At 43.0% G+C, this 17,351-nt stretch overlaps 2 protein-coding genes across 2 annotated transcripts in view; one reads left to right on the forward strand and one right to left on the reverse strand.

Moving 5' to 3' along the window:
- NUBPL (nucleotide binding protein like) overlaps nt 1-4,470 on the reverse strand; it is a 42,737-nt gene extending 38,267 nt beyond the window's left edge. Inside the window, exon 1 of the mRNA XM_044271178.1 lies at nt 4,307-4,470. Coding sequence (XP_044127113.1) covers nt 4,307-4,414 — 108 coding nt within the window. The 5' untranslated portion in view covers nt 4,415-4,470. The remainder of the gene's footprint in view (nt 1-4,306) is intronic.
- DTD2 (D-aminoacyl-tRNA deacylase 2) lies at nt 4,453-15,847 on the forward strand. The gene is made up of 4 exons (XM_044271180.1): nt 4,453-4,560; nt 8,551-8,661; nt 11,813-11,882; nt 14,399-15,847. The coding sequence occupies exons 2-4, from the start codon at nt 8,551-8,553 to the stop codon at nt 14,722-14,724; spliced, it is 507 nt and encodes a 168-aa protein (XP_044127115.1). The 5' UTR covers nt 4,453-4,560; the 3' UTR covers nt 14,725-15,847.
- Nucleotides 15,848-17,351: the final 1,504 nt, after the last annotated feature.

Raw genomic sequence — 17,351 nt, forward strand, 5'->3', positions numbered from 1 at the left:
TCTTTGTTCTTTTTCTTAGATGCGGCTTTCTTAGCTGCCATCTATAACCAATAACAGAACAAGGTACACATCAGAGACTTCATAAAACTTCAGTGCCTTACCCCATAGGAAGCCTGTCCTATACCGGCTGCTTTTCTGGTTCCGTCTCCTCTGGTCTCTTCTCTTCCTCCATGATAACCCTGGAGGTATAGGGAATAGAAGAGTCAATACAGCACAGGGAACAGCACCTCTCTTCTGAGAGTTCCGCATGTTCCCTGGGAGCGCCTCCAAGATGCTGCCAACCTCTCACTGCAAGGAAAAAGGGGAGTCTGGCCGAATTCTGGTCCTCCTCTGTCCAGCCGAGAGCACAGCTATCCTCCAACTGATCGCCGCTGTGTTCCGATCTGTTGGAACGCAAAACGCTTCCTATATCCGGCCCGGAACCGGAAGTCGCGTCAGTGGAACGCACGTCATAATCAACGTCATTCCTGCGACTTCCGGTTTGGCGCTCCGACACGCTCCACTGCCCGGCGTCTGCCCGCAGTCCCCGCTGGGTGCGCGCCAGGGATGTCTGCCCTCTGGCATGTTCCCCCTCGCCGCCTGCCTCGCGGCCACACTCGGGCCTCTCCTTTGAGGGACCGGTGTCTTCAGCCCCTAGGAGCAGCAGCTGGCCCGGACCAACTCCCGTCCCTCAGCAACGAACTGGTAAGGGCTGGCGTGACCCATGGCTCTCTAGGCTTTCCTAGGATTTCCAAGCCATGGGTCCCTGCAAGAAAATACTACAAGTCTCCTGCTCCAGGGACAGGAAACCTCACTGAGGTGGGAGAGCGGCTCCACCTTTTTATGCTACAGGTTTCCTGTCCATGGAGGCGGAGCCATCTCTCAGTGGTGCTGTCGTGGGGGAGGGGAAAAAAAAAATTCTATGAACTTGCCAGGCCCCTCATTGGATACCTTGGGGTGTCTTCTTTCCAAAGTGGGGTCACATGTGGGGTATTTATACTGCCCTGGCTTTTTAGGGGCCCTAAAGCGTGAGAAGAAGTCTGGGATCCAAATGTCTAAAAATGCCCTCCTAAAAGGAATTTGGGCACCTTTGCGCATCTAGGCTGCAAAAAAGTGTCACACATCTGGTATCGCCGTACTCAGGAGAAGTTGGGGAATGTGTTTTGGGGTGTCATTTTACATATACCCATGCTGGGTGAGAGAAATATCCTGGCAAAAGACAACTTTTCCAATTTTTTTATACAAAGTTGGCATTTGATCAAGATGTTTATCTCACCCAGCATGGGTATATGTAAAATGACACCCCAAAACACATTCCCCAACTTCTCCTGAGTACGGCGATACCAGATGTGTGACACTTTTTTGCAGCCAAGGTAGGCAAAGGGGCACATATTCCAAAGTGCACCTTTCGGATTTCGCAGGCCATTTTTTACACATTTTGATTGCAAAGTACTTCTCACACATTTGGGCCCCTAAATTGCCAGGGCAGTATAACTACCCCACAAGTGACCCCATTTTGGAAAGAAGAAACCCCAAGGTATTCCGTGAGGGGCACGGCGAGTTCCTAGAATTTTTTATTTTTTGTCGCAAGTTAGTGGAATATGAGACTTTGTAAGAAAAAATAAAAAATTTAAAATCATCATCATTTTCCGCTAACTTGTGACAAAAAATAAAAAGTTAACTCACTATGCCCATCAGCGAATACCTTAGGGTGTCTACTTTCCGAAATGGGGTCATTTGTGGGGTTTTTCTACTGTTTGGGCATTGTAGAACCTCAGGAAACATGACAGGTGCTCAGAAAGTCAGAGCTGTTTCAAAAAGCGGAAATTCACATTTTTGTACCATAGTGTGTAAACGCTATAACTTTTACCCAAACCATTTTTTTTTGCCCAAACATTTTTTTTTATCAAAGACATGTAGAACAATAAATTTAGCGAAAAATGTATATATGGATGTCGTTTTTTTTGCAAAATTTTACAGCTGAAAGTGAAAAATGTCATTTTTGGGCAAAAAAATCGTTACATTTTGATTAATAACAAAAAATGTAAAAATGTCAGCAGCAATAAAATACCACCAAATGAAAGCTCTATTAGTGAGAAGAAAAGGAGGTAAAATTCATTTGGGTGGTAAGTTGCATGACCGAGCGATAAACGGTGAAAGGAGTGTAGTGCCGAAGTGTAAAAAGTGCTCTGGTCATGAAGGGGGTTTCAGCTAGCGGGGCTGAAGTGGTTAAAGAGTAATGAGGGGGGAGTCGCAGAGAGCGACGAGGAGAAAGCAAAGCTGTTAAATATTTTTTCTCCAATGTATTCACTGAGGAAAATAAATGTCAGATGACATGCAGAATGTAAAAATAAATTCCCCATTAAAAAAGTGTCCTGTCTGACCCAGGAAGAAGTGCAACAGCGACTTAAAAATATTAAAATAGACAAATCGCCAGGACCGGATGGCATACACCCCCGTATCCTAAGGGAATTAAGTAATGTCATAGCCAGACCCTTTTTTCTGATATTTGCTGATTCTATATTGACAGGGAATGTCCCACAGGATTGGCGCATGGCAAATGTGGTGCCAATATTCAAAAAGGGTCCAAAAACAGAGCCTGGAAACTATAGGCCGGTAAGTTTAACATCTGTTGTGGGTAAACTGTTTGAAGGTTTTCCGAGAGATGTTATATTAGAGCATCTCAACGGAAATAAGCAAATAACGCCATATCAGCATGGCTTCGTGAGGGATCGGTCATGTCAAACTAATTTAATCAGTTTCTATGAGGCGGTAAGTTCTAGACTTGACAGCGGCAAATCAATGGATGTCGTAGTATCTGGACTTCTCCAAAGCATTTGACACTGTACCACATAAAAGGTTAGTATTAGAGATGAGCGAACCTCTGTTTTAAGTTCGGCGTCTAAAGTTCGGGTTTGGATTAGCAGAGAATCCCGATCTGGAACCGGATATGGATTCCGACTTCCGTTGTGATCCGTGGTAGCGGAATCAATAATGGCCGATTACCACGGACCACAACGGAAGTCGGAATCCATATCCGGTTCCAGATCGGGATTCTCCGCTAATCCAAACCCGAACTTTAGACGCCGAACTTAAAACAGAAGTTCGCTCATCTCTAGTTAGTATATAAAATGAGAATGCTCGGACTGGGAGAAAACGTCTGTATGTGGGTAAGTAACTGGCTCAATGATAGAAAACAGAGGGTGGTTATTAACGGTACATACTCAGATTGGGTCACTGTCACTAGTGGAGTACCTCAGGGGTCAGTATTGGGCCCTATCCTCTTCAATATATGTATTAATGATCTTGTAGAAGGCTTGCATAGTAAAATATCAATCTTCGCAGATGACACTAAACTGTGTAAAGTAATTAGCACTGAAGAGGACAGTATACTACTACAGAGGGATCTGGATAGATTGGAGGCTTGGGCAGATAAGTGGCAGATGAGGTTTAACACTGACAAATGTAAAGTTATGCACATGGGAAGGAATAATGCAAGTCACCCGTACATACTAAATGGTAAAACACTCAGTAACACTGACATGGAAAAGGATCTAGGAATTTTAAATAACGGCAAACTAAGCTGCAAAAACCAGTGTCAGGCAGCTGCTGCCAAGGCCAATAAGATAATGGGTTGCATCAAAAGGGGCATAGATGCCCGTGATAAGAACATAGTCCTACCACTTTACAAATCTTTCCGGTATGGAGCCCCTGTGACGGAACTCTATGCTGGAAAAGAAAAACGCTAGTGTGAAAGTCCCCCTAAGGCTTTGTCATGTCAGTCCCATTGACTTTAAAAAGTGTGTATTCACACATTAGTAGTTTTACCATGGACCATGCTTCTGTGGTGTCACCACTAGAGGTGAGCGAATTTCTGCTTATGAAACTCGTTTGCGATTCGTTTACTGGTAAAAGAAAAATTGCGTCATGGATTCTGTTACCACAGACAATAGCGCAATTCTATGTCGGAATGCATAATGGAATGCCTTTAGAGGCATTCTGTTATTCATTCCGTCATAATAGAAGTCTATGGGCTGCATAACGTATCCGTCCCGTTTCCATTATGCAGGAAATTCGCTCACCACAGACGCATGCCCTCTGTTTGTCCTCGATTATGGATCCCTCACACACATTACAGTTTATGGTTCCATGAAAACCACAGACACAACATGGATGTCAGCCCCACCTCTGTACTTATTACACTGGTGCTTACTTCTGAATGCCCAGTGTCAGTTATTCCTATGGCCTGTGCACATGTATTACAGAAGATACCCCGTGAAGCATGGAGAACCTGAACAACATGACAAGGTCTCTCGTGGACACCCACCGAGCTGAAGGAGACCGCAGGAAGAGGATCTCGCCGCCCACACTGCAGAAACGTCCTGGCCCGCAAAACATTCAGCCCGAGGCCTACTAGGCCCTTGGCGGCCGCCATTACTGTTACCTAGCAACGTGGTTTTCTCCTTAGCACGGCGAGAGAGGGCGGAAGTGTGCGTTCCACGCCTCTCTCTCGTCCTGTACTGACTGTAGCAGGAAGTGGACATGGCACGGTGATGACTGCAGGCTGCTGGTAGATGACAGGTAGAGCTGTTCCCCTGCTGCGGATCCTCTATGCAACGTTTACGTTGCTGGTCACACATTATATTATGTATTTGTAGAATCCTCACAAATATTTATTAATTGTTTAGTAATGTGCAACTGTTGGCTCTCCTTCTGTCAGAGCATGCTGAGAGTTGTAGTTTTACTGCAGCTGGATAGTCACAGGTTCCAGTACTGCAATGCATAGAAATAATGGGGTAGGGATCATTTTCGGTTTAGCTTGTTTTAGGGCTATTTAGCGCAGTCTAATCCAGCACTGCCGCGCCATCCTCTTTGCCCTGCTGTAGCCATTATGTCATGTTTTAGGTGCAGGGGTGACATGCCTGTATTCGGAACGTGACAGTTACAGCCAATCATTGGCCTCCGCATCCTTGTGCCGTTCATAAGACCAGTAGTCGTGCGGTCTGCGGAACATCACCGCTGCAACCAAAACATTGCATCACAGCTGCAGCCTGGTGAAGAGGACAGAGTGGAGGGGACTTTAGATGGGTTGGCCCATCTCACACTTTGGTGGCATATCGCTTGGATAAGCCACCAATGTCTGACAGCTACGGGTCCCACCTCTGGGACACTCACCTGTCTCTAAAATGGGGGCCCCAAAGCGAATGAGAGGGTATCGCGCATGTGTGGCGTGCTCCTCATTCACTTCTACAGGAGTTCCGAAAAGAGCTGAGCAACCGCACTTGGCTATTTCCGTAACTCCCATGGAATGAATGGAGAACACTAGGGATGAGCGAATTGACTTCGGATGAAACATCCGAAGTCGATTTGCATAAAACTTTGGTCCAATACTGTATGGAGTGAGCGCTCCGTACAGTATGAGAATGTATTGGTTCAGATGAGCTGAAATTATTACTTCGCGAAGTCTCTCGTGCCTTCGCGTAATAACTTCATAGATACATTTTTACTGTAAAAAAAACATTTCCCGAACTCTGGAAACTCATGGGCCTCCAGCTGTCGCAAAACTACAACTTCCATCGTGCTCAGACAGCCTACAGGTATCAGGGCATGTTGGGAGTTGTAGTTTTGAAACGGCTAATAGCCTAGGGTTGGTATAGAGCGGTAATAAGAAATTACAATATCACGTTTTTTTTTTTATTACCACAGTATTTTAGTGACTTCACAGCGCTGACCACTTCTAAAATGTCAGTACGCTGCACATGTAAGCACTCCCTGGCTGTAGCAGTACTGGAGTGGTGAGTGATGTGATAGCCTGTGTGTACAATGTGGGCTTATATGGTGCCCAGTGTCAGGAGGCTGCATTGTCAACCATAGAGGCTGCCTGGGTTTAAATATGGGGGCAGAAGGGGGACAAAGCCTGGGAGCAGACAGTATACTGATGATGTACACTATGCTGTACTCCATCTGTATACACTGACCCTGCAGCCAAATATACACTGTGCTGTACCCCATATAACTGTATACACTGACCCTGCAGCCAAATATACACTGTGCTGTACCCCATATAACTGTATACACTGTCCCTGCAGCCAAATATACACTGTGCTGTACCCCATACAACTGTATACACTAACCCTGCAGCCCATATAGACTGTGCTGTAGCCCATATAACTGTATACACTGACCCTGCACCCTGTATACATTGTGCTGTAGATGCTGGTGTTTGAAAGCCTTATTCGCCACTCACTCCCCGGACCATGCCTCATTACATGGTGTGGGGCAACAGTGAGGCATTATAGTGTATGGGGGCAACAATGAGACATTATAGTGTATGGGGGCAACAAGGAGGCATTATACTGTATGGGGGCAACAAGGAGGCATTATACTGTATGGGGGCAACAAGGAAGCATTATACAGTATGGAGGCAACAAGGGGGCATTCTACTGTATGGGGGCAACAAGGAGACATACTATATGGGGACAGCAAGGTGTCATTCTACTGTATGGGGACAACAAGGAGGCATTTTACTATATGGGGGCAACAAGGAGACATACTATATGGGGACAACAAGGTGTCATTGTACTGTATGGGGACAAAAAGAGGCATTTTACTATATGGGGGCCACAAGGAGACATTATAGTGTATGGGAACAACAAGGAGACATACTATATGGGGACAACAAGGTGACATTCTACTATATGGGGGCAGGCACAAGGAGACAATATACTGTATGGGGGCAACAAGGAGACAATATACTTTATGGGGACAGCAAGGAGACATTATACTGTATGGGGGCAACAAGGTGACATTATACTGTATGGGGCAACAAGGTGACATTATACTGTATGGGGGCAACAAGGAGACAATATACTGTGTGGGGGCAGGCACAAGGTGACATTATACTGTATGGGGGGCAACAAGGTGACATTATACTGTATGGGGGCAACAAGGAGACAATATACTGTATGGGGGCTACAACTTGTATAACTCATACAGTATAATGTCTCCTTGTAGCATTTCTAGGACAGCAATCCTGGCCCGGACAGCCCTGGCCTGCCTGAAGACCAGACAGGTCAGTTGAATTTGATGGGAGTCTACAACCAAATTTGCTTCATGTTTTGAGTGTTTTTTTTTCTTCCAAATAGGTATTTATCGCGATATATTGTTATTGCGATAAATGTATTAATATAGTTTTTGTGGGAACATTTTTTACATCGCCCAACCCCATTATGGCCGTCCCTCTAGTCGGGTCCTGAACCATTTAGTAAAGGTAATTGTCTTTAGTTATTGCCAAGAACCTGTTTCCTTTATGAGATGTACAGGTTTCAGTTTCCCAGTCTATATCTGGGTAGTTGAGATCCCCCCATAATAACCACCTCCTTATGAATTGCCGCCTTGTCTATCTCGTTTAGTAGTAGATTTTCTGTGGACTCTGGTATATTAGGTGGTTTATAGTAAACTCCTATTAGTATTTTATTATTGTTTCTGCCTCCATGTATCTCTACCCACAGTGCCTCCACATGTTCATGTCCCTCACTTATATCTTCCTGGACTGTGGGCTTTAGACAGGACTTTACATGTCAGGCAGACCCCTCCCCCTCTCCGGTTTTGGCGATCATGTCGAAACAGACTGTAACCCTGTACATTAACCGTCCAGTCATAGCTATCATCCAGCCATGTCTCAGTTATTCCCACTATTTGTACAAAAAAAAAAAGAGCAAGGATTTTTTCAAGGTAGAAAATCTCATTTTATTCAATATAAATCACATGATCATTACAGGTATCAGTTATTCCCACTATGTCATAGTCCTCCTCACACATCAGTAATTCCAGTTCCCCAGTTTTATTAGTCAGGCTTCTGGCATTAGTCTACATACACTGAGGAGGTTTTGGGATACACTACACCTTTCCTTATGACCTGTGCTAGTCCCTCCATTCGGACTGTCGTCCTCTTCTATAATGTAATTACCCTCCCCCCCAGTCCCTAGTTTAAACACTTCCTACAACCTTCTAGCGATCTTCTCCCCCAACACAGATGCCCCTTCCCCATCCCTACAATAGAGCCTGTAGCTAATAGAGAAGTCGGCCCAGTTCTCCAGAAACCCAAACCCCTCCTTCCTACACCAGTTCTTCAGCCACTTGTTTACCGCCCTAATTTCCCGCTGCCTTTCCTGTGTGGTTGGTGGTACTTCATCAAAATACTATCTTTGAGGGTCTTGCCCAGTGACACGCCACTTGGGGACATGTCACCACTCAAGTCAGTTATTGGCTGCAGCGGTGCACATAGCTTTTCTCTACCCTGGCTGGAAGTAAACCGGGACCCAGAAGATTTCCGAATGGAGCCGGGACATGAGAGCGGCAGGGAGCAGGTGAGGATGATTCTTTCATTAGGAACCACATGCTAGGGGGCTCAATTAAAAAGAGGCTATGTACACTTGCAGTATACTGTGCTAGAACTATTGGCTGATGCAACACTATACAGGACAGAACCTGACGGTTTATGCCGGATGCAAACGTTTTAACGACAGTACATTGGTCAGTCATTGACTTCTGCTTTAACTGTTATTACAGATGGCGACAATAGACAGAGAGGTTGCTGCCCGGGTGGTGCTTCAGCAGTGTCTACACGCCAGGTTGCAGGTTAGACCTCAGGATGAAGACTCTGATGCTGAATGGGTGGAAGTGAGTTACATAGTTTGTGGGTTGCACACTTTTTAAAGAGGTTATGTGATCTCAAACATTGGTGGCATATATTAAAAGGGGTTTCCAGGAATTCAACATTGATGAGCTATTCTTAGGATAGGCCATCATTATCATATTCCTGGCACCCCACACAGCAGGTGTATGAAGGGACTGCAGCACCCAAGAGCCATGGCCACTTTCAACAGCTAGTCGTCAGGGGTGCCGGGGGACAGACATCCACTATTTAGATATTGGGGAAATATCTTGAGCATAGGTCATCAATATTAAAGTCCCAGACAATTCCTTTAAGTCATGTTTTTCATTACCAGTTTCTGTGGGAGCATATGCCATACAGTTTGGACAATAAAATGACCCATTTGTATTTTGAGTCTAGATTTTCTTCTTCCTTTTGCTATAACTAGTGTATGTTGACGCTGTGGTTCTGGATGAACTGCAAATTATATAGACAATAAGTTTGTTTTAATACTAGAAATTGGGGATACTTGTTGTTTTAATACTAGAAATTGGGGGTAATTTGGGGATATAACTGTGACAAACATGCAACTAATGTGCATAACTATATAACAAATACTTGCAAAATACAATTGTCTGGCTCACAGTAATTTATTTGCGACTTTTATTAAATCCCCCCTATACATGCAAAAGTCTATAAGTTCTAAACATTCCTACACAAGGAATACTATACAATTCATAGATCATTAAAACCTTTATATATATAAAATGTAATACACTAGATGATCCAGGTCCCTAAATGCGGAGCTCTCACATTATTAGTATAAAATAAAACTACAAGCGGCTATAAAGTTAGTGGGATATATCCTTGTGAACAGAGTTCTGCTTATATCTTTCAGATATATTCCTTTTCGTTATAAATGGCTCAGAGCCGTATATTTAGCACAGCTACACCTCTGCTCCTGCTCTCTGTGTCCTTACTATATAACGTCTGTCCACATATAGTGACATGGTAGACGCTGGATTAGTGCCGTAGTATCCTCTCAGTTGTTTGCCGTCCATGAGAGAGAGATCTGATCAGCGCACCTTTTGAAGTTCTTTTGAAGTATTTTCTGTGGTCTAAATGTATTTTTTTTATTTTATTTCAAATATATGGAATATTTGCAATATACTGGAAGACAAAGATTGATATAAAATATCCATAGGCTGTAAATTTGGCCCACACTGATCTGTATGGTATTTTCAAATATCAACAAGATACCATATTTAATAGGACCTTCTAGATAAATAACATACCGCACCATGTGAATACTGTCTAAAAAGAACTAGACATGGCATATTTCCCCCCACACCAATCACATTCACCTGGGATGGATTAGTCAGTAATTCGTATGTGAATGACATTTTACTGAAATCCACATGGTGAATGACACCAACTGTAGTAAATACAGTTTGTAAGATGATCCAGTGGTTTGATATGATCCAAAAGGGTTTAAAAAGAACCCAACATGAAGTCCCAGTTAATCCATTGGTTTTATACCACTGAGGAAGGAACACTGTTCCGAAACGCGTCTGGTGGCGGCAAAATGTGGATACTGTGAACAGCAACCTATTTATGAACTTTTATCCGTATTTATTCTGCTTATTGGAACACTGAGTGCATCTAAGAACTGCATGAACTTCACTGGAGCTGCTGCGGTCGGATATCGTGACCACAGGCTGTAAGCAACTGAGACGACCGTGAGTAATGACCAAAGGATCACACGTGGCACTAACCCAGTGTGTTTGTAGCTCAGTGTTCAGTACTTCAGCATCACTTACACCTTGATCACAATATATCTGAAGCGTGTGAATTTTGCTGGAGGTGCGGCGGTCAGATATCTCTCTAATGGACAGCAAACTGAGAGGATACTACGGCACTAATCCAGCGTCTACCATGTCACTATATGTGGACAGGCGTTATATAGTAAGGACACAGAGAGCAGAAGCAGAGGTGTAGCTGTGCTAAATATACAGCTCTGAGCCATTTATAGCATTCAGATATGTCTAGCATATCTGAAAATGTATATATCTGAAATATATAAGCAGAACTCTGTTCACAAGGATATATCCCACTAACTTTATAGCCGCTTGTAGTTTTATTTTATACTAATAATGTGAGAGCTCCGCATTTAGGGACCTGGTTCATCTAATGTATTACATTTTATATATAAGGTTTTAAAGGGCTTCTGTCACCCCACTAAAGTGATATTATTTTTTTGGGCTAGTTAAATTCCTTATACTGCGATATATGAATATATAATGCTCTTACTTACTTTCCTTCAACAGTTTCTTCAAAAAACAAACTTTTATAATATGTAAATGAGCTCTCTACCAGCAAGTAGGGCGTCTACTTGCTGGTAACCGCCGCAAAAAAACACCCCATCATCTTGTTGATTGCCAGGGCCAGCAGCGATCTCCTCCTCCGGCCGGCCCTGTCTGCATTTCAAAAATCGCGCCCGTCTTGATTCGGCGCAGGCTCTCTGAGATAAGGAGGCTCGCCTCCTCAGCACTCCCTCAGTGCGCCTGCGCCAATGACATCTTCTCTTTCGGTGAAGTCATCGGCGCAGGCGCACTGAGGCAGTGCTGAGGAGGCAAGCCTCCTTATCTCAGAGCGCCTGCGCCGAATCAAGACAGGCGCGCGATTTTTGAAATGCAGACAGGGCCAGCCGGAGGAGGAGATCGCTGCTGGCCCTGTCAATCAACAGGAGGAGGGGGTGGTTTTTTGCAGCGGCTACCAGCAAGTAGCCGCCCTACTTGCTGGTAGAGAGCTCATTTACATATTATAAAAGTTTATTTTTTTGAAGAAACTGCTAATGGAAAGTAAGTAAGAGCATTATATATTCATGCAGTATAAGGAATTTAACTAGCCAAAAAAATAAAAATCACTTTAGTGGGGTGACAGAAGCCCTTTAATAATATATGAATTGTATAGTATTCCTTGTGTAGAAATGTTTAGAACTTATAGGCTTTTATATGTATAGAGGGGATTTAATAAAAGTCGCAAATAAATTACTGTGAGCCAGCCAATTGTATTTTGTGATCAGCGGGCCAGGCTCCAGTACAGCTGGTGAGCATCCTCAAGTCTAGTGTTCCAGTATGTTTTTTTACATAACTATATATGCCTGTTTCCTTTCAGATACAAAGGGGTATGGTTGTGTATGTCTGCTTTTTTAAAGGATCAACAAAAGATTTAATTCCAAAAATGGGTAAGTTGCCATGTATATATGTAGCCTTTTTTCTGTATAAGCCACACTTGTACAGGCAGCCTTTTTTTTGTTCAAACCAACATTCAAAACAGAGGTGGTTGTGCTGGGGGCAGCTTTCCAACTGCAGTAGATCATGTCCCTAGGCAGGTCTTTGTAGTTCCTTTTGTGGTTACCTTCTTGTCTTGATGGGTTGTTATTGGGGTATGTTGTTATATATATATAAGTGGACTTTTTGCCATTTGGGATTTTTTATCATACTAACATTGCATGCCTTAATTACCCTTCGGTATGAGTCCTTGAAGTGGATATTACATCTTGGAGCTACATTCACACCAGACTATCTTGACATAAATCCCTGCTGTTGGGCCATGCGCCCCCTGCAGATTTTCTGTATCCATTTTCCATCTTGTATTTCTTCCCATTGATTAATTTATTTTGTGATCTGAATTAATAAAAAAAAAAAAAAGAAAGTTATTATATATTTTTATATGATTATGGTCCTATGGTTTTCTTTGGTGCTGTGTGGTGATGTTATTTATCCATGGGCATTTTTTCATTTATTGTGAGGTTGTTGTAAGTTTTCATGTAATATTATTACACTCCAGAAATACATCCAGGCTGCTCCACCTCCTCAGAGGTTCCATAGTCTCACTGCTCTTACCGTAAAGAATCCTCTTCTATGTTTGTGTACAAACCTTCTTTCCTCCAGACGCAGAGGATGTCCCCTCGTCACAGTCCTGGGGATAAATAGCTGATGGGAGAGATCTCTGTACTGACCCCTGATATATTTATACATAGTAATTAGATCTCCTCTCAGTCGTATTTTTCTAAAGTGAATAACCCTAACATTGATAATCTTTCAGGGTACTGTAGTTCCCTCATTCCAGTTATTACTTTAGTTTCCCTCCTCTGAACCCTCTCCAGCTCTGCTATGTCTGCCTTGTTCACAGGAGCTCAGAACTGTACACAGTACTCCATGTTAGAGTTGTTGTGATACCAATTTTTTTTATTCGGTTTCGATACCATAAAAAAGTATTGCAATACTCTATACCATTCGATACCACGCGAAAAAAATAAACCAAAAAAGCCACGTGCATTCCGCATTTTAAAAATTGGCGAATCACACAGTTTTTATTTATTTTTTCTGTTTCGGTGTTCACCGCATAGATTGATTTTATTTATATTTTAATAGTTTGGACTTTTCTGACGTGGCGATATGTAATATGTTTATTTATTGTTTATACATTTTATATGCGAAATTGGAAAAGGCTAGTGGGCGTTCCTTCTCCCTAGCTGTAGCGCTGTCCAATCGCAGCGCAGGGAGAAGGAACGCCCACTAAAGAAGCTGATGTCTCCTCCCCATTGCTCTGTTAGTAATTGGCATATGGAGCAGGAGAGGACACAGTAATGGGGCACAGTGTAGGAAAAGTTGTATCATTGGTGGCACAGTGCGCCAGCCCCTCTCTCCGTTCATTGGTGGCAGCAGCAGCACAGGGGGAGGGAGAGACTGCTTCCTTCTCCCCTGTGCTGCTGAGGGAACATGAGCGCGCTGACAGCAGCGTGCTCATGTTCAGAGATACTAGACTGCGCAGCAGTGCAGCCCAGTATCGACAAAATGGAAATCCCGGTTTCGTATCGATTGGGTATTGAAATTTCGATACCCGCAGCAACCCTACTCCATGTGTGGTCTGACTAGTGATTTGCCTCTATATCATGCCACTCCGCATCAAATTGTAATATTGTGAAAAGGAAAAACGGGTAGGTCTACATTCACATATCTTCCTGACATCATTAAAACTGAAGAAACCAAAAATATCTGCCTTACAGATGCTGGTAAGCATTTGAGTCATGGTGTCAACAAATGGCAGAGAAAGTGATAAGGTATCTTCATCCTCTCAGCCCTAAAACTAAATGTGACAATAATACCCTTCTCTACACAGAACCAAAAAGTTAAAATATAACATAAGTGCTGCTCTCCATGTATGATGTAGCAGGCCTCTGTTCAAAAATAGTATGTAGGCCCCTTGCTGTTTAACAATCAATTCATCAAGACTGAGGGCCTTGTCCCTTACTATTACTTTCTAGTCAATCCTTCATTTAATGGATTACAATCTATCAGAAGCTTTGAGCCATGGGAACCTAGGTGTCCTTTTTTATAGAGTGATATACCAACCCCTTGTCTACAAAGTCTGTGTGAAGCTGCATAGGTTGCACTAATGGCATGTTCATTAGCTGGAGCATGGAGCCTGGAGTTATTTGAAGGCCAAGCTTTAGCCCTTATATTCTCATTGAGGGACACTGTTTTCACTTCACTGGAGGGAGATGTGCCTAATTTATTAAGAGGCAGATGCCTGATGACAAATTCCCTTTAAGACCTGTGTCCGAACCACTAGTCTTAATGAATATTCCCCAATGTGTATGCAGTTGTAAATTTTCATTTGTAATGCAGGTCTAGATAAAGAGGTTGTTCGGGCATGGCATTATTCTTTTTTTTTTTTTTTTTTTTTTTTTTGCAGTGAGCTCTCTACTAAATGTGAAATTGAGCGAATCTGATTCTGGAAAACGCGTGTCCATCACAGAACTCCCAGGAGATGTACTCATTGTTCCTCAGGCTACACTTGGAGGAAAGTCAAAGGGCCGCTGCATGCAGTATCATTCAAATGCAGACAAGGAGCTAGGCATGGAGTTATATGCCCTTCTCATAGCTCAGTACCAGAAGGAACTAGAAGCTCATCCCCAATGGTCAGAGTCTGGTACTGTGCTGCGTTATGGAACTTATGGAAACAGGCAGGTTTTGACGCTTGACACTAATGGACCCTATACACACTTACTGGAATTCTGAATATTTACTAACACAATATTGAAACAGCACGTAACTTATATAAGGGAACAGTCGCACAACAGATTTTACAGTGGAATTTTGGTGCGGACTGCCACGCTGAAAAACCACCTGCAGCATTGTCCTGTCTGCCTCCCATACATCTCAATCGGAGGCAGCTCTGATATATCCCTTCTTGGTGAGGCTGGGCCTTAAAGAGAACCTTTCATCAATTTAGCCCTAGTCTAATTATGGTCTTACCTTTTATAGGGCGGCCCCAACTGATGCCATGGCACTTAATTTTTTTTCCCAAAGACCCCCCACCCTGTTCATCTGCCGTTGGCTGCGTTGATTTCCGCTCTTTATATTATAAGGAGTTGACTCTTATATTCTCCCTGTGCTCTTCTCCCTGGCTGTGAGTACATCCAATCAGAGCGCACCGCTCTTAGCCAGGGAGAATGAGCTTCCTCCCTGGCTAAGAGCGATGTGCTCTGATTGGATGCGCTTCTACCTGCGTAAGAGCGGCCAGCAGCGGACGAACGGGGGGGTCTTTTGAAAAAAATAAAAAGTGCATCAGTGGGGCAGCCCTATAAGATAAGACCATAATTAGACTAGGGCTAAACTGATGATAGGTCCTCTTTAAGCTGCCACTCCGCAATCCTCAGTGATGCTTCCCATTGAAATGAATGGGAGTCAGAAAGGCCATTGCGTCATTCTGGCGGAATTTCACTGCGGCTATCTGCTCCAGAATTCCGCTGTAAAATCTCGTGTGAATGTCCCCTAACAGTGTAACATGAAGACCTATGGTAAATAAGTATTTATTTAGATAAATATCTAACTTTACCTCCCAGGTATCATAACATACTTCTAGTCTGTTATATCTAATAATTATGCATTCATGAATGTTTAAACTGGTTTTCCAGGACCTAGGATAGGTCATCAATGTCTGATCTTTAGAATTTAGGGGTTTTAGCAGTGTGCCTTGCACTGCAGCTCAGTCTGATTTAGCTCCATTCACTAGTCTGCAATTCAGTTCTGCATTTTGCGGAACAGAATTGTGGACCCATTCATTTCTATGGGGCCGCACTATGTGCTGCCTGGATCCGCACTTCCGGGTCTGCAATTCCGTTCCCGAAAAAAATAGAACATGTCCTATTCTTGTCCTCAATTGTGGAGAAGATTAGGCATTTTCTATTAAGTGCTGGTGATGTGTGGTCCGCAAAATGCGGAACGCACATTGCCGGTGTCCGTGTTTTGTGGATACGGAAAACACACACGGACGTGTGAATGGAGCCTTAAAGAGAACCTGTCACCACAAAATGCAGTGTAGTCTGCCAGCATCATGTTATAGAGCAGAGGAAACTGGACAGATTGATATATAGTTTTGTGTGTAAAGTTTTAAAACCATTATCAGAAATTGATAGCATTCTCTGCGTAATTGTGTATACATAGATAACTGTCAGTCACTCATCAGCTCCTGTGTACAATTGAGCTCAAAAAGACTAAAATATATAAATTACAAGTTTTTCTGAATCTTTTCCCAGAAAACTATATAGTAATCTGCTCAGCTCCTCCTGCTCTATAACATGCAGATTGCACTACATTCCGTGGTGACTGGTTCTGGTTAAGTGAATGAGACTTATATGTTCCGTGGTTTGCCTCTGTTAACAATGAAAGCAGCGTGCTACTTGCTGGTGTTTGGTGGTCTAACAGTGTGACTCTCCACTGATGTAACATTGATAGCCTATCCTAAGTTAAGGTTATGATTTTTAAAAGGGGTTGTCCATGAGTCTATAAACATGGCTTCTTCTCCAGAAACATCTCCACACCTACCCATGGGTTGTGTCTGGTAACTCAGCTCCATAGAAGGTAAAAGGATTGATCTGTAATATCACTCAACCTGAGGACGGATGTGGTACTGGTTTTTGGAAGAAAGCAGCCATGTTTTTCTAATCCAGGACAAACCTTTTAAAGGTGACCTGTCAGCACTTCTGATGTGTCTGTTTTAGTAAAACATATATCTATCCTAAGCTAAAAAATAAAAAGGGAAAAAATAAATGGACAGACTAGATGGGTCATGTGGTCTTTTTCTGCCATCCTTCTATGTTTCTATGCCCGATAACCATAAAACAACAATCTGTTCTGATAACTCTTGTTTTGTGCCATTCCTCTGTTTTTCCACTTAGACCTTTATGATGAATTGGCGGTTGGATGTTACCATTCCTCTTGTTAAAGGGTTATGTCCTTTCACAATCTGATACTGTCCACATTGATTGGACAATGTCAAACTGTGTTGGGACTCGCCCACAAATGTTAAATGTGTTAATTTATTCTTAAGTATTCAGGAGGAGTAACACGGAAATTTCACAACATAGAGATTTGAGAAAAGAATCTCTAGAATTGTAATGTCATGGGGGATACAAACTAAGAGACATGCCAGGGAAACTGGCAGATCTGGTTTAAAGCTAGATTCACACATACAGTTTTTGGTTCAGAATTTGGTGCAGTTTTTAAGACTGACACAGTATATTGGATGCAAAACTGAGATGTGAAAGTCTTCCCAATATACTTTTCACTACTTTTGCAACTAATCCTGTCAAGCTAGAAATGGATAAAAATGTGAATCCACCACCAGTCATCAGATTGATGAA

Source organism: Bufo gargarizans, chromosome 11 (genome assembly GCF_014858855.1).
Source record: "Bufo gargarizans isolate SCDJY-AF-19 chromosome 11, ASM1485885v1, whole genome shotgun sequence".
In the NCBI taxonomy this organism is placed as follows: Eukaryota; Metazoa; Chordata; class Amphibia; order Anura; family Bufonidae; genus Bufo; species Bufo gargarizans.